Source organism: Moschus berezovskii, chromosome 21, assembly GCF_049115385.1.
Source record: "Moschus berezovskii isolate FMDL1 chromosome 21, NW_MosBer_1.0, whole genome shotgun sequence".
NCBI lineage: Eukaryota > Metazoa > Chordata > Mammalia > Artiodactyla > Moschidae > Moschus > Moschus berezovskii.
Window position 1 is genome coordinate 5,766,428 of NC_142480.1, and position 22,618 is coordinate 5,789,045.

At 48.6% G+C, this 22,618-nt stretch overlaps 2 protein-coding genes across 8 annotated transcripts in view; one reads left to right on the forward strand and one right to left on the reverse strand.

Moving 5' to 3' along the window:
* Window positions 1-4,468, reverse strand: part of CCNK (cyclin K) — a 28,727-nt gene extending 24,259 nt beyond the window's left edge. For 2 of the 3 annotated variants that reach the window (XM_055418515.2, XM_088829853.1), the window contains exon 1: window positions 4,321-4,468. The gene's annotated coding sequence lies outside the window, so the exon portion shown is untranslated. Of the gene's footprint in view, window positions 1-4,195 lie in introns of all 3 variants that reach the window. The other variant, XM_088829854.1, reaches the window with a different exon arrangement.
* Window positions 4,469-4,926: 458 nt separating this feature from the next.
* The window catches only part of SETD3 (SET domain containing 3, actin N3(tau)-histidine methyltransferase), a 94,006-nt gene continuing 76,314 nt past the window's right edge, over window positions 4,927-22,618 (forward strand). The window contains exons 1-2 of one of the 5 annotated variants that reach the window (XM_088829860.1): window positions 4,958-5,087; window positions 10,733-10,913. Coding sequence is in view for 1 of the 5 variants with exons in the window: in XM_088829858.1 (XP_088685984.1) it covers window positions 7,182-7,192 (11 nt within the window). In the remaining 4 variants the exon portion in view is untranslated. Of the gene's footprint in view, window positions 5,088-7,170; window positions 7,193-10,732; window positions 10,914-22,618 lie in introns of those variants that run through there. The other 4 variants (XM_088829859.1, XM_088829857.1, XM_088829856.1 and 1 more) reach the window with 4 other exon arrangements.

The window sequence follows — 22,618 nt, forward strand, 5'->3', positions numbered from 1 at the left end:
GACGAGTTTACACATTGACATCACCAGATGGTCAATACTGAGATCAGATTGATTATATTCTTTGCAGCTGAAGGGGGAGAAGCTCTATACAGTCAGCAAAAACAAGACCGGGAGCTGACTGTGGCTCAGATCATGAACTCCTTATTGCCAAATTCAGACTTAAATTGAAGAAAGTAGGGAAAACAACCATTCTGGTATGATCTAAATCAAATCCCGTACGATTACACAGTGGAAGTGACAAATAAATTCAAGGGATCAGATCTGACAGACAGTGCCTGAAGAAATATGGATGGAGGTTCGTAACATTGTACAGGAGGTGGTGATCAAAACCATCCCCAAGAAAAAGAAATGCAAAAAGGCAAAACGGTTGTCTGAGGAGGCCTTACAAATAGCGGAGAAAAGAAGAGAAGCTAAAGGCAAAGGAGAGAAGGAAAGATATACACAACTGAATGCAGAGTTCCAAAGAACAAGGAGAGTTAAGGAAGCCGTCCTAAGAGATCAATGCGAAGACATAGAGGAAAGCAACAGAATGGGAAAAACTAGAGATCTCTTCAAGAAAATGAGAGATACTAAGGGAACATTTCATGCAAAGATGAACAGAATAAAGGACAAAAATGGTATGGACCGAACAGAAGCAGAAAGTTTAAGAAGAGGTGGCAAGAATACACAGAAGAACTATACAAAAGAGATCTTCATGACCCAGATAACCACGATGGTGTGATCACTCACCTAGAGCCAGACATCCTGGAATGTGAAGTCAAGTGGGCCTTAGGCAGCGTCACTATGAACAAAGCTAGTGGAGGTGATGGAATTCCAGCCGAGCTCTTTCAAATCCTAAAAGATGATGCTGTGAAAGTGCTGCACTTAATATGCCAGCAAATTTGGAAAACTCAGCAGTGGCCACAGGACTGGAAAAGGTCAGTTTTCATTCCAATCCCAAAGAAAGGCAGTGCAAAAGAATGCTCAAACTACCACCCAATTGCACTCATTTCACATGCTAGTAAAGTAATGCTCAAAATCCTTCATGCTAGACTTCAACGGTACGTGAACCAAGAACTTCTAGACGTTCAAGCTGGATTTAGAAAAGGCAGAGGAACCAGAGATCAAATTGCCAACATCCGTTAAATCATAGAAAAAGCAAGAGAATTCCAGAAAAACATCCACTTCTGCCTCACTGACTATGCTAAAGCCTTCGACTGAGTGGATCACAACAAAATGTGGAAAATTCTTAAAAGTGATGTAAATACCAGACCACCTTGCCTGCCTCCTGAGAAATCTGTACACAGGTCAAGAAGCAACAGTCAGAACCTTACATGGAACAACAGACTGGTTCCAAATTGGGAAAGGAATACATTAAGGTTGTACATCGTCACCCTGCTTATTTAACTTCTATGCAGATTATATCATGCGAAATGCCTGGCTGGATGAAGCTCAAGCTGGAATCAAGACTGTTGGGAGAAATATCAGTAACCTCAGATATGCAGATGATGCCACCCTTATGGCAGAAAGCAAAGAGGAACTAAAGAGCCTCTTGATGAAGGTGAAAGGGGAGAGTGAAAAAGATGGCTTAAAACTCAGCATTTAAAAAACAAAGATCCTGGCATTTGGTCCCATCACTTCATGACAAATAGATGGGGAAACAATGGAAACAGTGACAGACTAATTTCTTGGGCTTCAAAATCACTGCAGATGATGACTGTAGCCATGAAATTAAAAGACGCTCCTCGGAAGAAAGCTGTGACAAACCTAGATGGCGTATTAAAAAGCAGAAACATTACTTTGCCAGGAAAGGTCCACATAGTCAAAGCTATGGTTTTTCCAGTAGTCATATAAGGACGTGAATGTTGAACTGTAAAGAAGGCTGAATGCCGAAGAACTGAAGCTTTTGAACTGTGGTGCTAGATAAGACTCTTGAAGAGTCCCTTGGACTGCAAGGAGATCCAACCAGTCCATCCTACAGGAAATCAGTCCTGAATAGTCATTGGAAGGACTGATGCTGAAGCCGAAGCCCTAATACTTTGGTCACCTCATGTGAAGAGCCGACTTATTGGAAAACACCCTGATGCTGGGAAGACTGAAGGCTAGAAGAGAAGGGGACAACACAGGATGAGATGGTTGGATGGTATCACCGACTCAACGGACATGAGTTGGAGCAGGCTGCAGAAGACGGTGAAGGACAGGGAAGCCTGGTGTGCTGCAGTCCAAGGAGTGGAAAAGAGGCTGACGTGACTGAGGCACTGAACAACAACTGGCTCCAGCATCCAGAGTCATTCAATTGTTCTCTGCAAAAACTGACACATTTACCAGACTCCAGTCTTTATTGTTAACTGCACTTTTAAGATTCCTCAAGTGTTATGAACAATGATTTCACAATCTTATCTGTAAGTATTTTGGTATATTGTTTATTTGACCCTGAAAATATGAATTAGATTTAATCCAATTAAGTATTCTTTATAATCTCTGTTCCCTTGACCTTAATCCTTCCCCATTTTGTCCTGACCTAGTTTTTAGAGAAAACAGAAAATATTTTTTCTTCTGTATTCTTAGCAAACCCATTGCTTTCAAATATAATGTCCTGAAACGAGCAATTTATTTTGTAGGCCAAACCATGACTATTTTTTCTTTGTGACATTCAATTTTAGAAATGAGGCCTAAGACATAACGATCTCATTAAGAATTAAAATGTTTCTTTATTGCCTGTTGGTGCAAAGTAAGTTCCATAAAATGGAACAAATGTTTAACATGCTTTTATGCAAGTATCAACTAATATTTTTCAACAATGCATCACAAGATAATCGAAGTGAGACAACAGTTTAAAAAAACCCACTAAAATTACATAACAATGGTTCCGTTCCGTTCCGTCGCTCAGTCGTGTCCGACTCTATGCGACCCCGTGGACTGTAGCCTACCAGGCTTCTCCGTCCATGGGATTCTCCAGGCAAGAATACTGGAGTGGGTTACCATTTCCTTCTCCAGGGGATCTTCCCGACCCAGGGATCGAACCCAGGTCTCCCTCATTGGAGGCAGAAGCTTTAACCTCAGAGCCACCAGGGAAGCCCATAACAATGGTAGTCATTCCAAATAAACCGAAAGAATCTTGGGTAACCATTATATTCATAGTCAACAGGCAGGCATCTAAGAATACTGATTCTTAACCAATCAAACGTCTATGAATATCGCCACTATTATCATCATCCACGCATTCTCTCCCAGATAGCTCAAGTTAGTAAAGAATCCGTCTGCAATGCAGGAGACCACGGTTCGATTCCTGGGTCGGGAAGATTCGCTGGAGAAGGGATAGGCTACCCACTCCAATATTCTTGGGCTTCCCTCGAGGCTCAGCTGGTAAAGAATCCGCCTGCAAAGTTGGAGACCTGGGTTCGATCCTTCGGTTGGGAAGGGAAAGGCTACCCACTCCAGTATCCTGGCCTAGAGAGTTCCACGGACTGTATAGTCTCCGGGAGGGGGGGTGTCGCAAAGAGTCAGACACGACTGAACGACTTTCACGCATTCATTAAGCAATACGGACAGATTAGTATCCCGGCAGTATTTTAGGTGCTGAGGACTGAAAGCTCTGTGCAGCTCTCACTCTAGCAACATCACTCATACAAACCATAATCAGCGCTAAGATTGTAAGGCATTGTGCTAGGTATCTTTAACGAGCGAATTAGAGCTACCCAAGCATCATCAAGTTTACGTTAAAAACATAAAAAGGCCACTTTCAACTAAGTGCTCTGAGCAGTCGTTCCTAATGTTAGAAGATTTAGCGAAAGCTCCGTTTTAACTGGCAGGCCAAATTTCGGGAGCATTAACCACCATGTTTTGTGCGAGTAATCTGAGAGCCTGAGATATGCCTCTGGACTTAACGCCTCAAATTTTAAAGAACAATCCCTGCAGTAACAAACCCAACAACCCTGGAGAGGGTCTGTAAGCGCGACGTGAACGGAAGAACGTGACTATTAATAATCGCGGAAGTGCGTTTTCCTCATTCCCAGTCGCACCTCTGCACCGGTCTTCAAACTCCGAAGTCAGAGATCCCGGCTGTGGAACAACACGCAAAGACTCAAGCTTTCCCAAGGCTGGGACCGACACACTGCGAGATGACTGGAAAGATGTGGGTAGCCTGCGGTTATATCGCCGAGTGTGTAAGAGTGGATAAGACCCCCTGCCATTGCCCGCTAACTTTGATTCGCACCGGGGGGTAGCGGAGTCCAGGAAGAGAGACTCCACCAGAGGCTGCAGGCTGGTGGCCATACCCTAACCCGACCTCCAGATACGCAGGACTTAAGTGGAGCTGCCCGAAGTCCGTCGCTCACTCACCCCTCGCCTGAGGTAAGCCCTTTAGCGACGTCTCTCCTTGCCGACTGCGGCCATCTTGGACGTGGAATGTCGGGGGTGCCACGTCATCGCTCTGCGTCTGTGACGGAAAAAATGAGCGACCGGAGGAACGCCGGTCAGCCAATGAGAAGAACGTAGCGCTCTCAAACGAGAAAAGAGCCGCCAGTCTCCGCCGGGCCCCGCCCCTCGAGTCGGCGGTCGCGGTGTGAGGGAGGAGGGGCCCGCTAGAGGGCCCATCCCGTCGGTCCCGCCCCCTGGAAGATGGGGGTGGGGGGAGAGGGCATTCTGGAGCAACCGAACCTGCTAACGGAACTGAGGCGCGAGAGGCGGGCCCCGGGGGGGCGGGGAGTGCCGGTCCTCCAATCAACGCTCGGGCCTGGGCTCTGCCTAGCCAATTATGACCCGGAAGCTGGCGGGCCGCGCTGGCGGCTCCGGACCCAGGAGTTCGCCCGTCCAATGGCTGGGGAGGAACCGGCGCGGAATGGTCAGGGGGCGGTGGGGCGGGGCCGCGCCCCCTGCGTCGGAATCGCGGGCCAATGGGCGGCGGCGGCGGCGGCGGCTCGAGGGCGGGGCCCGGGGGCGGGCGGAGCGGGGTTGGGCCGCGGCGGCGGGGCTGTCTGAGACGGCCGTCCCGCCCCCTCCCGTCCGGCCGCCGCCGCCGCCGCCGCCGCCGCCTGGGGCTTGGTTGAGGTGGCCTGTGGGTCCCGGCGGAGTGTGGCGCCGCCGCGCGAAGGGGCAGAAGTGGGCAGGTGAGTGCCGGCGGCGGCCGCTCCTCAGCGCGCGGCCCTCGGAGCCGACTCGCGCTGCCCTCCGCCACCGCCAACCAGCCAGCCCCGGAGCGCTGCGCGGCCGCCCCACGCCCGGGCCGGCGGCCCTCGGCCGTGGTCAGGCCGGCGCCGCGCTGGGCCCAGAGTGCGGGAGGCGGTGTGCGCACTGGGGGCCGGCGGGGCGGGCCCTGGGCCCCGGGAGTGCGGCGAGGTCGGCGTGCGCCGCACGGCCTCTGCCCTCCGGCCCTGCCCGGGGCCGGGGCCGCGGTTGGGGCGCGTTCGTGCCCTCCCGGCGCCCAGGGCCCCCCGCTCCCCGCTCCTCCCGCCCCGAGACGGCGGCAGCAGGTGCAGGAATGCGCGGCCCCTCGGCGCCCACCGGGCGGGGCCGGGGTCCGTCCCTGTCGCGCCCGTGGGCTCGGCCCTGCGTGCGGCCGGCTCGCGTACCCGCTTCCTTCCTCCCTCCTCCCTCCTTCCCGTCGCCGCCCCGCCGCCTGGGCGAGGGCTGTGTGGCTTTCGTGTTCCTCTCTCCACACCTCAGGCGCCCGCGGGCGTGCCGGGGACTAGCCCCCGCCCGCCCCGCTCCTCTCCCTCACTTTCCAGTTATAAAAACGGTCGTTGAAAATAGGTCATTTCTCTTCCCACGCGCCCCTTGGCCATCCTCCCCACGCTCCGTGCCCTACTAGGAAGAAGAATCCAGTGCTTTGGAGTTGATCATTCCGGGGTATGAAACTCTTCTTCCTCGTGACTCCAGCCTGGCGATGCAAGTCTGCACCCCTCTCTCCCCTGTTTTACTCCGGGGTTGGGGGGTGCGTGTGCAGAAGGGAGCCGATTAGTGTGTCGGGCGCCACTTGCTGCGGGGGAACGGGGGGAGGGGAGTGTTTACCCTCGCTGTGTGCTGACAGGTTTAGGATCACTTGGAGTGTATTGTGTTGCATTTCCAAATGCAGAAGGTGATGTTTCAGAAGCAAAAGTGCTTTTAAAGAATGTTGACAGGTGACTTTTACTATTAACATCCTCTGTGGCCTTAACCCTTTAGCGACGGATCCGAACATAACTTGCTTGCGGTGTAGTTAAAGGGCTGTATGGATTTGTCAAAACTGGCAGAAGTGTGGATTTTATCATGTGCAAATGATATCTCTTGCCTATTTTTCTTCTCCAAAATGACCCCACTGCTATTTCCAAACTGAAGAAACCAGTAATTATTTAGGAGAAGTTTTTTTATTAAACTATTTGAAGTGAATGCATTTCACTTGAGAGTATAGCAAAATAAAAGCAGCTTTTCTCCACCATTAAAATTTGGAAAGACTTACTTGAGCCATGATGTATTGTGTCTATTTGGGCTACTGTGCATGCAGGATCATCTTACCAGATTAGTCCCTGGGGCTGTTGTGATTGATATTTTGGAAAGGTTCCAGCATTTTAAGGAGGAGTTTTCCTTTGGCCTAGGGAAGTAATGTGCAAAGCCAAGTTCTCAAACTACAGAACAACTTTTATTGGGCCCTCAACAACCTCAGTTTTCCTTCTACCCTGTCTGCCCTTTGTCATATATAAATATATGTTTTCAAAATTGTAAGTTAATGTGTGCAGTGAAACTCTAGTCTGAATGAGTAAAATAGTTGCTGCTTCTGGTCTCTTCTCCAGTGATCCCTGGAATAGGAATGATGTTGGACTCGAAGATGATAACATTTATGCCTGCATGTCTGTAGACATGCAAACTTCTGTTCAATTCAGTCACTAGGAGTGCAATAAGATTATCAGGAAGACAGTAACACCATACTGCTCTTCCATGTGGTGAACATTTAGGCCACGTTTTGAATGATGATTAAACCTTTGCTTTAGAAGCCATTGGAAAATGAGAAAGCTGTGAAGGTTGTACTGCAAGTTTTCCATTCTAAAGTTCAGCCCCTGGAAAACTGTTTTGTTCTAAGAGCTCTGATAACTGGTCACAACCTTTCTTTAGAACTTGCTGCTCTCATGATTTTGAAGATGACAAAGACGGGGGTGGCTGGAAGAGGCTGTCTACAGTATGCCCGAGGTTGCTTGCAGTAAATATCTAGTAGATGATCATTGAATTCAATGGGAACCAGGTAACTAGTTTGTGGCTTGTGGAAGTTTAGTAAAAGTAAGAGTAAAAATCTTAATTCCTGGCTCAGGGTTTCTCTGCTTTATTTTTACAAGGTGTCAATCTAGTTTGAGACATTCCAAGTCTCTTAAAATGTTTGAACTACATAATCTCCTTTTTTTAAAATCACTAATCTGCAGTAGTTTTTAGAAATGTAACATAATACAGTATCTTTCTTGATGCAGTTTGATGAATATCTGTCACTGGGAGATTGTTTATATTTAGAAACTGGTTTGTTCATCTCTAGCTGTTGCACTTGGTAGTTATGTTAGGGGTGGGGAGGAAGAGGTTCATGTGTATTTTCTTTTCCTGTATCTCAGTCCTGGGAATAGAACCTAGATTTTGCTCCCCCCCCGCAAAGGAATTAGGGGTCTTTTATTACTATGGCATTAAACATTCTTAACAGAATAATGAAGAATGAATATATCTTTATTCTTATGGTCTTTTGGAAGGTGATTGTGGCTAATTTGTTTTCTCAATTAAAAAGTATTTGGGCCCATTGATTTATCAGATATAATATTTTGATTTCCTGTGCATCCTTTTTTCTTGCCACAGTTGAAGAAGTGTTTGTCTTGGCTATCAGTTCATTCTGAGTCATATTTGACTGCGTACAGGTATTAGTTTAAGGATTCCTTGCTTTTGAATTTTCCTGATTTTCACTTTTATTGCCTGTGCAAGTGTACCTTACTTGGCGAAATTGACTTCTATATCCTTGATTTCCTTATGTGATCTCACTTTCCAACTCATAAAATTGGAGATTGTTTAATATATTGATCTGCAAATATAATTTACATAATGTTTATTCTCAAAGTAAATTTCTAACAAAATAGTAATATAATTTTTTTTTATTACGAAGGAGTTGAAACTTCTTTTTTCTAAGTCACTTAATAGTCTTATGGGGAAAAAAAGTCAATTAGCAGAATTGGCAAGATTAACAATCCTTTCTGTTGTTAAATTCCTTCAATAACTCGGGCCAGAGATTAGCTGTGTAGACTTCATTTCCTTTTGGGAGTTTCTTCTAGGTTTAGAAATAAACAGGATTGTAAAACCAGAAGTACAGACTCAGCTATTGACAATTTTCAACTGGAATAAATTTGAATAAAAGTGATTCCAAATGATTATAAAATTCAAATACCAAAGTTGAGGCTTTGAAAAATTTTTTTCTTATTCAAGTCCTTTCCAAATATTGTTAGAAGTTAATTAAATAATCAAGATAAGTCCAAACACTCTTGGCTGGGGCAATGGAAGATGAAGTCTGACTCTTTAAGATTTTGAGAGGTAGAGTGGTACTGATTACCAAGCCAGAGTAAAATTTTAAACCTCTCAGATGTAAATACTATTGGGCATCGGTGAAGTCGGACACCAGGCTGTGCTGATGAGGCTCTGCTACCAGCTGTCTATCACTAAACTTGAGGTTTCTCATCTGTAAAGTGGGCATAGTATCTTTATCTAGTATGTAAAATGTTTACCTCAGTTCCTGATAGAGAATGCCTGAATGGTGCAGTTAGGTTGAAGGCGGTCATGCGGGAACCTGCCCCAGGGCACACACAGTTTCAACAGCCTGGAAACAAACAACAGGACAGTTAGCATAAATAATTGCTTTTGGATTAAAACTGCATTTGGATTTATTGTTTAATAAAGCACACGGATCTAGCTGAAGATCAGGTTATGTAACCAAAGGTTCGGTTGGTTATCACCTTATCCTCAAGGCTGTCTTAACTTATCCCTCCTTTTCAGATTACTGAAGAAATGTGTTCTGAATCAAAGTGTGAATTCACTTGTTCACTTGGCTGGTGGAAAAGTAAGGCTGTTTTGGCTATACTGATCTTCCTCAACTTATGATGAGGTTATATACTGATAACATTTGAAAATATTGTTGAAAATGCAGTTAGTACACCTAACATACCAAACATCTTAGCCTGGCTGACCTTAAACATGCTCAGAACACTGACTGAAGCCTATAATTGGGCGAAATCATCTAATACAAGCCTGTTTTATAATAATGTGCTGAATATCTCATGTTATTTGTTGACTGTTGTGGCTAGATGGCATCACCGACTCGATGGAGGTGAGTTTGAGTGAACTCTGGGAGTTGGTGATGGACCGGGAGGCCTAGCGTGCTTTGATTCATGGGGTCACAAAGAGTCGGACACGACTGAGCGACTGAACTGAACGATACTATACTGAAAGTGAAAAACCAAATGGTGATCTGAATTCAGAATGGTTGCAAGTGTGTTGGTTGTTTGCCCTCGTGCTCTGTTGGCTGGCTGGCAGCTGAGACTCGCTGCTCAGCTCCCCAGTGGGTATCGTACTGCTTGTCACTAGCCTGAGGAAGATCAGAATTCAAGGATTCCCCTGAATGTCTATGGCTTTTGCACCATCTGTATTCAAGTCGAAATAGTCTTAAGCTGAACCATCTTAAGTTGGGGACCATATGTAGTAGTAAAATCTCCTTGAGTTGAATTTGGCTGTGGTTTGCAAAGTGCTTTGACAACCATACCTGCTACCTAACATTGGATGTCATTATTTTAAAGATGTTCATGCTGAGGGTTAACACAGATAATAAACACAAAGGTCTCTTCCAAACCTGATATTCCACAGTTTGAGAATCTAGTATCCTTATGGGAGGAGTGTGGGTGGTTTGAAAGTAACTTCTTGACAGATTACAGCTAGCTGTTTCTTCACCCTTTAGCATTTGTCTTTTTTCTTTAAGAAAGATATAATAGGAAATGATTATTTATGATACTGAATGATTCTTTGCTTTATAAAGAGGGTATTTTTTTGGAGCAACTTTCTTTAAATAGAAGCCTCCTTTTAATTTAATTGTGTTTATAACTTAATTCAACAGCAGTTTAAAAGTACACCTATTATGTGTTGAAAAGTCAATCAAAGATAGTTTAAGCATCTCTAAAGTTATCATGTATATTAGTGGAAATATGGCAGAAACATTGTAGAAAGCAAGAACTATCTGTATTTTTTAGGAAAGTTCTCAAGTTTGTGTGTTTGTGTGTGTCTCTCTCTGACAGCCCAGTTTGTTCTGTATAAAGATGGGAATTTTGCTTACATACAGCGTATACGTCTGCCTTCATCTTGGTGTGTGTGTAGCTCCCGAGTTGACATTAATGCCACTGTCTTGCCTGTCTGCCTGCCTCGACTTCTTGGTTGTGAGTTCTGACACACACATGCCTCCTTTGATAGAAGTTGGAATGGTGGGTGCTCGTTAGCCTCTTGAGCTGGGATAAGTTAGTATGACTTGACCGTGTTACTAGATCCTGCCACCGTGCAAAGAGAGATGTTCCTACGTTTCAGTTCACATGGTGCCAATGCAAGGACTACATACACGTCATCAGTTTTTGTAGCAGAGAGAACTTAAATACTTTTCGATTTGGGAGCGCTTTTATTTGCCTAGGCCGCCATCCTGTAATTTGTGTATTTAATTCAGAATGTCGTCATCTGATCCTAATGGCCTTCAGGGGATTTCAGTGAGGTTCTTTTCTTCCTCCAGAGATCAGGCAGACTTCGCACTCCCTTCAAACACCTCTACAGCTGGGAGCCCAAGGTAGGAGAAAGCCTGAGGGCCATCCTCTCCCTCAGTCGATCCAGCTGCAGAGTTGAGAGGAAGGATGCAAGATGTGTTGAAAAGCAGATGCTGGGCTTGAGCAAAGGTTTTCTGGGTGAATTACCAAGTAAGTGTAATCAGAAATGTTTATTCTCGTTGTAATTAGTGGAAAGCAACTCAAGAGTAATGTACATTTTCAGTCTTTCCATTTAGAATTTTTGGGGGACGGAAAAGAAAAAGCCCACGCAGCTGAATTCCATCTCAGTCTGTTCAGTCAGTGTGAACTCGGTTTTGTAAAAATGGGTTAAGTATCCAGCACCCTCCCTTACCACTCCCACCACCCCCTCAGCCAGGCTCCCTGCACCTCTGCGTTCCTGTTTCTTTCCCCACCCCTGGTGGCTCAGACGGTAAAGTGTCTGCCCGCAGTGCAGGAGACCCAGGTCCAATCCCCGGGTTGGGAAGATCCCCTGGAGAATGAAATGGCAACTCACTCCAGTACTCTTGACTAGAAAATTCCATGGATGGAGGACCCTGGTGGTCTATAGTCCATGGGGTTGCAACGCGTCGGACACGACTAAGTGACTTCACTCGCTTTACTATGCAGATGATGCACAAAAGAATCACTTCGTTGATCAGAAGTGGTTGTTGATTACAGATGCCACTTGCATATTAGCAATTTAAATAATAATTGAATATGCCATCTATTTTACTGTTTTCTAAGTCTGTTCCATCTCTTAGGTGGAAAGATTGTTGATAGACTTGCAAAATAGTTTATGGTGTTATAAAGAGCCAGGTTTTGAAGATTCTGTAGCTTTTTAAAAATCTTGATGGTGGAGAAGTGTAGACACGTGTAAAACTCTTAGCTTGCTGTTTCTTTTTATTGATGGCCCTTCCTTTGAAGGACTGTCACTATAGTAACTGTTTATTGCAGAATCCATTTGCTTGTCAATTCAGTATTGCTTTTCTACATAGTATTTTCTTTTGTCTTTAAGTATTAAGTCCTTTTTTAAAACCATATATTTGTTTCCCCTAAGATAATTCAATAAGAATTCATAATTTATACCAGATTTTGAACTAAACTTTAAGGAAACAGATCTTTTATTTAGTGTTGGACCTTTTGACTGGAATTTAGAATTTAACTTTATGTATGTATGCTGCTACTGCTGCTAAGTCACTTCAGTCGTGTCTGACTCTGTGTGACCCCATAGACGGAAGCCCACAAGGCTCTCCCGTCCCTGGGATTCTCCAGGCAAGAACACTGGAGTGGGTTGCCATTTCCCTCTCCAATGTGTGAAAGTGAAAAGTGAAAGTGAAGTCGTGTCCGACCCTTAGCGACCCCATGGACTGCAGCCTACCAGGCTCCTCCATCCATGGGATTTTCTAGGCAAGAGTACTGGAGTGGCTTGCCATTGCCTTCTCCATGTATGTATACACAGATCTAATTTAGCACATATTTTAATTTTTTCTAATAAACATATTTGAAATAAATATTGAAGATAAATATTGAGTCTTTATAGGAAGTTGATGAATTAAACTAAGCAGTAGTTTTTTTCCACTGAGAACATTAAGAATATTCAGGATACCTATTTGGCTCCTTCATTTGCTAAAACTTGGAATCCTGCCCCAAATTCAGCTGAACTCACTATCAGAATTATTCATGGTGTGTAACAAGTTTTTGAATCATAAATGAACAGGGTAGGTAGTTATTTTAAATCCTCGGTGTTGGGGACATCTTCATTAGCTAAGAAGGACAGAAGGGGGTTGAATGTCGGAGACCACCAGACTGGATTCTGACCCTTTTCTCCTGCTGAATCTTGGCATCCAGTCGTTCTTCTTTAACTGCACTTTGTTCCCCACCCACTTTGTTTCGTTCCTTCCTTGCGCATTCGAGGGGTTATCCAGGCTGTGTCCTGGGTGCCCACTCCTCACCCTCGAGGCTGCAGGCCTGACTGCCCCTCGCTTGGTCATCTTCTGCCGTGACTGGCGTGGTCCTGGCACAGGGATGCAGGCGAGCTTGTCTTGTTGCAAACGTGCTGGGCCTAACTCAGGACTTCAGGTTGAAGCTGTGGGTCCACTGCTTGATGGCTGTAGGCTCCTGGCCAAGTCGTAGTTGTGTGTGAGACCCCTGACGTGACAGTGGTCACTGCTGGCCTCAGCAGGCTGTGGCAGGGACGGTGGGACTGGAGAAGTGCCGTGCTGACGCTCGTGGACCCGTCACAAGTGTCCCCGGAGCTCAGAGTCATGCACGAGTCGCAGCTTTTCCGTTTATGTTGGAAATGAACTTCTTTCTGCTTGGTTGCTTTCTAGAAAGCAGAGAGATTCTTTTATGAAATTTAATATATTAAAACTTTTCTGACAAGAAACTGTGGATTCCCAAAGGAAGCCATCTTTTAAATGTGAATTTTATTATCTCTTTTCTGTATAAAGCTGTATTTTGATTTAAGAGTCATCCTAGTTCTTTAGATGTAGTAGTTAAGTATGAAGTAAATGTCTCATTTTGGCTCCTGTCCTGTCAGTGGTGGGGAATATATCAGAATCCTTCGTTGCTGTACAACCTGACTATAGTGATGGGAAATAAATCACTCACAAGTAATATTGTGCGAGCTCAGTCGCTCAGTCGTGTCCGACTCTTTGAGGCCCCCATGGACTGTCACATGCCAGGCACCTCTGTCCGTGGCATTTCCTAGGCAAGAATACTGGAGTGGGTTGCCGTCACCTCTTCCAGGGGATCTTCCCAGCCCAGGGATTGACCTCCTGCACTGGCAGACAGATCTTTATGACTGACGCCACCTGGGAAGTGTACAAGTAACAGTGCTGCTGCTGCTGCTAAGTCGCTTCAGTCGTGTCTGACTCTGTGCCACCCCACAGATGGCAGCCCACTAGGCTCCCCCGTCCCTGGGATTCTCCAGGCAAGAATACTGGAGTGGGTTGCCATTTCCTCCTCCGATGCATGTGTCCGACTCTTAGCGACCCCATGGACTGCAGCCTACCAGGCTCTTTCGTCCATGGGATTTTCCAGGCAAGAATACTGGAGTGGTGTGCCATTGCCTTCTCCGACAAGTAACACTAGTACATTAAAACTAGGTTTTCCTTCATTCAGCAAATATTTGACCCTCAGTTGTGTCCGTCACACCATTCTAGACCCTACAGATAATTTCGAAATGGAAGGTTGGGAGTTTTTTTGCTACAAGATGGAAGCCCACTCCAGTGGATGAAGATAGCCCTTAAATGAAGTCGACCTAGATCAGGGGGTGGGGCCAGGCCAAAGAGGGTTACAGCGGCAGGAAGGCCTGGTACTTTCTAGGGTGAAAAGAAATGTGCGTTTGCCTCTGAGGTGCTTCTAGTCACAAATACTAGAAGAGTTGTTGCCGAACCACATCGTATCCAGAGGCAAATGAATCTTCCAGACGTTGATGGCTGCAGAGTTCAGAAGAACCGCTGAACTGGGCCATAGCAGTGGGTACAGAGCACCACCACCCTCCTGAAATGCGAGATCTTCAGGTGTCCGTAAGGCTTGAGGACACCCCTGAGTCAGTGTGCAGGGGGGCCGAGTGGCGAGGGGCTCCTGACAGAGTGGGCCAGGTGACTGGCAGACTTTCCTGGACAAGGTCACTGACAGCCTGGCTTCTGAGTAGCACAGGTTAAGAGCTGGTCTAGACCTAGGCTCCTGCACCTCAGAATTGTCTTGGGACAAGGACAGGCACAAGTTTTTCCCGTGGTCGTGTATGGATGTGAGAGTTGGACTGTGAAGAAAGCTGAGCGCCGAAGAATTGATGCTTTTGAACTGTGGTGCTGGAGAAGACTCTTGAGAGTCCCTTGGACTGCAAGGAGATCCAACCAGTCCATTCTAAAGGAGATCAATCCTGGGTGTTCATTGGAGGGACTGATGCTAAAGCTGAAACTCCAATATTTTGGCCACCTCATGTGACGAGTTGACTCACTGGAAAAGACTCTGATGCTGGGGGGATTGGGGGTGGGAGGAGATGGGGACGACAGAGAAAGAGATGGCTGGATGGCATCACTGACTCGATGGACACGAGTTTGAGTGAACTCTGGGAGTTGGTGATGGACAGGGAGGCCTGGTGTGCTGTGATTCATGGGGTCGCAGTGTCTAACCCATCAGCAGAAAATTGGATTAAAGATTTACTGAGCATGGTCCTGCTCATCAGAGCAAGACCCAGTTTGCCCCATAGCCAGTACCTCCTGTCAGAAAGCTTCCATAAGCCTCTTATCCTTATCCAGCAGAGACTAGACAGAATGAAAACCACAATCACAGAAAACTAACCAAACACGGATCACACGGACCACAGCCCTGTCTAACTCAATGAAAGTATGAGCCATGCCGTGTAGGGCCACCTAAGACAGACGGGTCATGGCAGAGAGTTCTGAAAAAACGTGGTCCACTGGAGAAGGAAATGGCAAACCACTTCAGCATTCTTGCCTTCAGAACCCCATGAATAGTACGAAAGAGCAAAAATATATGACACTGAAAGATGAACTTCCCAGGTCAGTATGTGCCCAATATGCTACTGGAGAAGAGCAGAGAAATAGCCCCAGAAGGAATGAAGCAGCAGAGCCAAAGTGGAAACAGTGGCCAGTTGTGGATATGTCTGGGGGGTGAAAGTAAGGTATGATGCTGTAAAGAACAGTATTGCATAAGAATCTGGAATGTTAGGTCCATGAATCAAGGTAAATTGGAAGTGGTCAAAGACGAGATGGCAAGAGTGAACATTGACATTTTAGGAATCAGTGAACTAAAATGGACCGGAAGGGGTAAATTTAATTCAGATGACCATTATATCTACTACTGTGGGCAGGAATCTCTTAGAAGAGATGGAGTAGCCCTCATAATCAACAGGAGAGTCTGAAATGCAGTACTTGGGTGCCATCTCAAAAATGACAGAATGATCTCTCTGTGTTTCCAAGGCAAACCATTCAGTATCACAGTAATCCAAGTCTCTGCCCCAACTGCTAATGCTGAAGAAGCAGAAGTTGAATGGTTCTATGAAGACCTACAAGACCTTCTAGAGCTAACACCAAAAAAGGATGTCCTTTTTATCATAGGGAATTGGATGCAGAAGTAGGAAGTTAGGAGATACCTGGAGTAACAGGCAAGCTTGGTCTTGGTGTACAAAATGTAGCAGGGCAGAGGCTAGCAGTTTTGCCAAGAAAATGTACTGGTCATAGCAGACACCCTCTTCCAATAACACAGGAGACGACTCTACACATGGACATCACCAGATGGTCAATACTGAAATCAGATTGATTATATTCATTGCAGCTGAAGGTGGAGAAGCTCTATACAGTCAGCAATAACAAGACTGGGAGCTGACTGTGGCACAGACCATGAACTCCTCATTGCCAAATTGAGACTTAAGTTGAAGAAAGGTAAAACCACTAGACTGTAAGAATGCACGCGGCAAGACAGAAAGAGCGCCAGAAGGGTGATCAAGAGGCTTTATTGGGCAATTGCTCTCGGGCAGAACTCCCAGGTGCGAGCAGGGAGGAGCAGGAGTCTGCAACTTGCGGGAAGGGAGGCGACACTTTTATACCCCGGTGACTGAGGATGTGGCAGACCCTTTCCATATAAGGTAAGGATCGGACCCTGAGGTTCTGGTTGGTCTATATGGCCTCGTGTAGGTTTTTAATTGGCCGGCGTCTTGGCGCCTCTGTGTCCATCAGTCTGCCTGGCAACGGGCCGTTGATTGGTGGATGGCTGTCTCCAGGACCTTCCTCGGGACCTTCCGGCGGGGGCCTCTTGCTGGTGCTCTCCGTCCGGTACTTTCTGCCTGCGGTCGGTGTGACCTTTCATCCCGGCCTTTTTGATATAGGACAAGGGGCGCCGTTCGTCTTCCGGCTACTTCCTGCTGAATGGGGGTGACGTGGGGTTGGGGCCGGTTGGGACAGAAGGCCAGCCTATGTAGGACTGCAGGGCGGATCCATATCTTCTTGGTTGAGTCGGGTGTAGGCTGTCAGCACCATGGCCCGTCTGGCTGCGGCCTGCGCTAGTTCTTGGACTCTGCGAAAAACAAGCTGTAGGAGGCAGGGGCCTATGGTGAGGCCCATAATTAATAGGAGTATAGGGCCCAGAAGGGGCAGGAGGTAAGGGAGTAAGCCATTAAGTCCGGTCCAGAGGGGGCTTTCCTGGAGCTGTCTGCGCCTTTGTTTTAGGTCGTCTTGTAGCTCCTTTATTTTAGTCCGGACTATTCCAGAGCGGTTAGCATAGAAACAGCATCTTTCCTGCAAGAAAAGGCATATGCCGCCTTCTTTGGTGGTTAGGAGGTCTAGTCCACGTCTGTTTTGGAGGACACCTTCTGCTAGTGAATCTATCTGTCCCTGGAGTTCTAGCATGGTGTCAGCTACATGTTGGACATCAGATATGATCTGTTGGGAGAGTTTGGCGTATGTGTGTTGTGAGAGGCCGATCCCCGCTGCCCGCGCTGCCAAGCTGGTGGACAAGCCCAGTCCCACCAGCAGAGGCACCATCTGGACCACTCACTTTTTTCTTCCGGTTACATGATCTAGGGTGGGTATGGGGACCGGCTCTTTCCCTGAGGTCAGGTTGATGTCTGGGAGCAGGATTGCGAGTATGCAGGTTCCCGTCCAATTTGTAGGGAGGAAAGTATAGGCTAGGTTTTCTCCACAAACAAAGACCAGGGGATGAGGGGCACATACTGAGGTGGTGATATTCTGTATTGCGGTGCAGTTGGCAAAGTCTTCTACTCCCACATCTAGAGCTGTCTCATTATCTATCAGTTGGCCTCTCAGGCAGTATCCCATCGAGGTCTCAATTGGCTGTACCCGCAAGGGCGGTGTCACCTTACATGCTGATGGGTCTCTAGAAGTGTTGACTGGTTGAGAGCAGTTGGCCAGGATGGCTAGCGGGCGGGGGGTCCCTACGGCCAGGCATATCCAGCAATCTTGGGCCCATTCGGGACTGGACTGATTTAAGGTGAGAGTCCCTTATACTGCAAGGAGATCCAACCAGTCCATTCTAAAGGAGATCAATCCTGGATGTTCATTGGAGGGACTGATGCTAAAGCTGAAACTGCAATACTTTGGCCACCTCATGAGACGAGTTGACTCACTGGAAAAGACTCTGATGCTGGGAAAGGTTGGGGGCGGGAGGAGAAGGGGACGACGGAGAATGAGATGGCTGGATGGCATCACCGACTCTGTGGACATGAGTTTGAGTGTACTCCGGGAGTTGGTGATGGACAGGGAGGCCTGGAGTGCTGTGATTCATGGGGTCGCGGAGAGTCTGACACGACTGAGCGACTGAACTGAACTGAACTGAACTGAAGTTAGTTGTATTAGGTTTGTGGTTGCCGGGTCTAGTTGCAGAGGGCCCCGCCGATCGGGTAGGGCCAGGGGATGGTAATGGACTTTTGGAAAGTAATGATCTATTACTGTTTGGAGCTTCTGTTGGGCCTGTTCCCTTTGCACCATATCCTGGACTCCCCCTCCATCTGAGACATGTATAAGTGCCCTTAGGTTCCAGCAAACCTCTTTGCCCGTCTGATCTGGGCATGTAGGCGAGGAAGGGCCTGAGCCCGTCGTGCCCGGGAAGTGTCCTGTTTGTGTGGCTGTCCAATAAGTTTTGTTTTCTGGGCCTTAGCATTGGAGTGCCTGCTTTTTAAGGTAGCATAGAGAGTGGAGAGTCTCTTAGTATTTTCCTAGCTGGCCTGGGGGCAGGGGGTCTGGGACTGGGATGGCATTAACGCATTGCCATGAGTTGGCCTTTCCGATGTGTGAGTATCCCCCCGAGGAAGACACGTATCCTGACCCTACAAAGTTGTAGACCATTTTATCTCCACAGCTGACTGCTTGAACCTGTTTGACCCTTCCCTCAGGGTATTGGGAGAGGGTCCCCCCTGCACAGTTGCAAGGCTTTCCCATCTGCCTAGCCAGGATTTGTCTTGCTTTTGCCGGGTGACATCAAACCCCCCGTAGGTCTGGCCGAGGAGGACCAGTAATAAGAGGGCACCCGTCATTTTTGGCCACCGATGGGAGCGAGGTCCGGGAGATTGTTAGCTCCGTGGGCCCTGTCAAAGAAGACTGGTATGTGTACCGTGGCGGGGCCTTTGGACCTGGATCTAGGTTTGGACCTTTCTGGAAGGCCGAGGGGGGCTCGCTTGAGCCTGGTCACCTGGTACCAGGGCTCGAGGCCTGAGAGCTTGGCTGCTGTGGGGGTGGTCAGAATTACCGTGTAGGGACCCGTCTAGTGAGGTTGGAGGGGCCCGGGAGACAGGGTCTTGAGTAACAAACACCTGGTCTCCCGGTGACAGCGGTCTGAGGGAGCCGCTGTCCTCTCCAGATTGCGACAGTACCCGATCTGCGTGTTCTCTGAGTAGGGTGCAGGGGCAGGTAATCGGCTGGGGGGGTGGTTTTTCTGGGGGCAGGTGTGTCAGCAGGTAGGGTCTGCCATATAGCAGCTCGAAGGGGGTCAAACCTGTTTTTGAGTGCGGTGTTGTGCGGATGCGGGTGAGAGCCAAGGGAAGGAGGTCGACCCAGGAGTGCTGCACTTCTGAGGCAAGTTTGGTGAGGTGAGTCTTGAGAATCCCGTTGGCCCGTTCTACCTTACCCGAGGATTGAGGTTGGTACGGGATGTGGAGGTGCCAGGTGATGTTGAGGGCCGCGGCTACCTGCTGGGTTATCTGCCAGTCCTGGCCGGGCAGATGTCCTCTCAGCTGGTGGGTCTCCTGAGGAGGCCGGAGCCCTCCTTGCGGGGAGGTCGTTGCGCAGGTCAGACAGGAGCGATGTACAGTCTGGATGGCCTGTGTGAGGTGCAGAGGGGAGAAGAGCGGGCTGAGGAAAGTTAGGAGAGCGCGTGGTCCGATGTGGAGGGTGTTGTGTATTTGTTTTATGATCGCGACGGCTTGTTGTTCGGGCAGGACCAGCTTTTCCTGGAGTGTGATCCATCCGGAAGAGTGTGTTTGTGTTCCCTCCTGGGCAAGTAGGGCTTTGGCCTCTGCCGTGGTGTCCCCAGGGGTAAAGGAGGTCTCCAAGGCCAGCAGGCCAACAGAGGGGGCCACCCCCTGCCGCATGGCGGTTTATCGGGCCACCTGGTCAGCTAAGTTATTACCTTGAGCTGTTTTGTCACGGGCTGCCTGGTGTCCCCGGCAATGCAAGACGGCTACCTTTTGGGGCAGGGGGATGGCTTCCAGCAGTTTGGTGATATGGAGGGCGTTACATACTGGGGAGCCCTTAGTTGTGAGGAAGCCTCTTTCCTTCCAGATCGCCGCATGTGAGTGGGCAATTAGGAAGGCGTACTTAGAGTCTGTGTAGATGTTGGCCTTCTTGTCTTTTGCCAGGTGTAGGGCTCGGGTTAGTGCGATTAATTCTGCCTTCTGGGAAGTCGTTCCCAGTGGCAAGGGTTGAGCCTCGAGGACTCCCTGTAAGGTCACCACGGCATAGGCTGCTGCCCGGTGCCCATCCGAGTGCTTTTTGGAGCTTCCGTCGATGAGCAAGGTTATGTCGGGATCTGGCAGTGGCTCTGCAAAGAGGTTTGGGGGTGGCTGTGTCAAAGAGTCTAAAATTTCAGTGCATTGATGAGCCGGGATCTTTAAGGAGAGAGGAAGAGAGGGAAGCGCAGGTAGCAGGTTTAGCTGAGAGCTACGTGCCACAGTGACCTGTGGGTTGTCTAAGAATATTAGGTGAAATTGTTGTAGTCTGGAGTCGCTGAGGTCCGGGAGGAATCTGGAAGCCAAGAGATCGCCGAGGTGGTGTGGGGAGAAGATGGTTAGGGGTTGACCTAAGATTAACTTTTTTGCGTCCATATAGACCGCCGCCGCTGCTGCCAATGCTCGCAGGCAGGGAAACCACCCCCTGGCAGTGGGGTCTAGTTGTTCGGAGATGAAGGCGACAGGCAGTAGCTCAGAGCCTACCGGCTGTACTAGGGCCCCAAAGGCTATTCCCTCCTTTTCATCAGTATAGAGATGGTATGGGTAGTTTGGATTAGGCAGAGAAAGGGGGGTGGCAGACGTCAGAGCAGAGCGCAGCGCGAGGAAGGCTCGGGTGACCTCATTTTGTGAAGAGAGTGGCCCTTTTGGGGTCTCTTTAGCTGCTGAATAGAGGGGTCTTGCCAGTGAGGCATAGTTGGGAACCCAATGGCGGAAAAATCCTGCTAGGCCCAGGAAAGACAGAATCTGGTCTCCTTTGGTCGGGGGCTGGATAGATCGAAGGAGGTTGCAGCGGTCGGTTGTGAGGGCCCTGGTGGTGGGGGTAATTTGCAATCCCAGGTAAGTAACTGAGGACTGGGTGAGTTGGGCCTTTGACTGCGAGGCCCGGTATCCTTTGGAGGCCCAGGAAGTTAAGGAGGGCTGTGGTGTGTTGTTTAGAGAGATGTTGGGAAGGGCTGCATAGCAAGAGGTCATCTACATATTGGAGTAGGGTACTAGGGCCAAGAGGGCAGAGGGCCAGGTCCCGGGCCAGGGCCTGGCCGAAGTAGTGAGGGCTATCTTGGAACCCCTGAGGCAGAACCGTCCATGTGAGCTGGGTGGCCTGTCTGGTGTCGGGATCAGTCTAAGTGAAAGTGAACAAAAATTGGCAGTCAGAGTGGATTGGGATGGTAAAGGATGCATCTTTGAGATTGATTACAGTGAAGTGAGTGGTGTCTGGCGGTATATGGGATAGTAGAGTGTAGGGGTTAGGGACCGACGGGTGTGCGGGGATAACCGCCTCGTTGATCAGCCGGAGGTCTTGGACCAGTCGATAAGCTCCTGAGGCTTTACGGACTGGAAGGATGGGGGTGTTACATGGGGACGTGGTAGGAACCAGTAGGCCCTGTCCCAGGAGGCGATCAATGATTGGCTTGAGTCCACGGAGGTTGGCCTGGGACAAGGGGAACTGGGCCCGAGCTGGAAAACAGGTGGGGTCCCTTAGATGGATGAGGACTGGGGTTGGTGTTGGGCAATTACTGGTATCCTAGTGTCCCAAACCCAGGGATCTATTTGGACGTCTGGTGACCCAGTGAGCATCATTAGAAATCTGCCTGTGGAGGGGAAAGGCCTTGGGGCCAGGTGGAGTGTGGCCCTGAGTTTTGTTAGAATATCTCTTCCCAACAGAGAGGTCGGGCAGGAGGGAATAACCAGAAAAGAGTGAGTAAACAGGCAGTCATCTAGTTGACAGTTTAAGGGTTTGGTCTCTAGAGGCTGTGACGGCTGGCCATCAATTCCCACTACCGAGACCTGGGAAGGACGCAAGGTGCCTCCAAAGGAGGGAAGGACTGAATAGGTAACCCCCGTGTCAACCAGTAAGTCGATAGACTTACCCGCTACCTGGAGCATTACCCTGGGCTTGGCTTGGGTTATCGGGGTTCCCAAGTCTGGGCGGCCTCAGTCTTCATCAAAGGTCAGCAGTTCCAGGGCGGGGTCTGGGCCTGGAGTCCTCTTAGGTTGCTCTGGTCCCCTACCCCCTGGGGTCAGGGCCCTAGAGACCAAGGGACAATCGCTTGCCCAATGCCCGCGTTGCCTGCACTTTGGGCAGGGCTTTGTGGGCGGCCTCGGGTTAGGACACATCTTGGCCCAGTGTCCTTCCTTGCCACATTTGAAGCAGGCCCCCGGCGGAGGCTTCTGTGGGCCCGAACCCGTTGTCAGCCGCAGGGCTGCTATCAGGGCCTGGGTTTGTTGGTTGAGGTGACTGGCCTGGAGCTCGGCCTTTTGCTTTAGTCTAGCTTTGCGGCTAGCTTCTGCGGTCTCTTCCCGGGCATTATAAACTTTAAAGGCCATTTTTACCAGGTCTCGTATGGGAGTCTGAGGGCCGCCCTCGGCTTTGGCCAGTTTTTTACGAATGTCGGGGGCGGATTGGGAGATGAAACGATTGGCCAGAGTG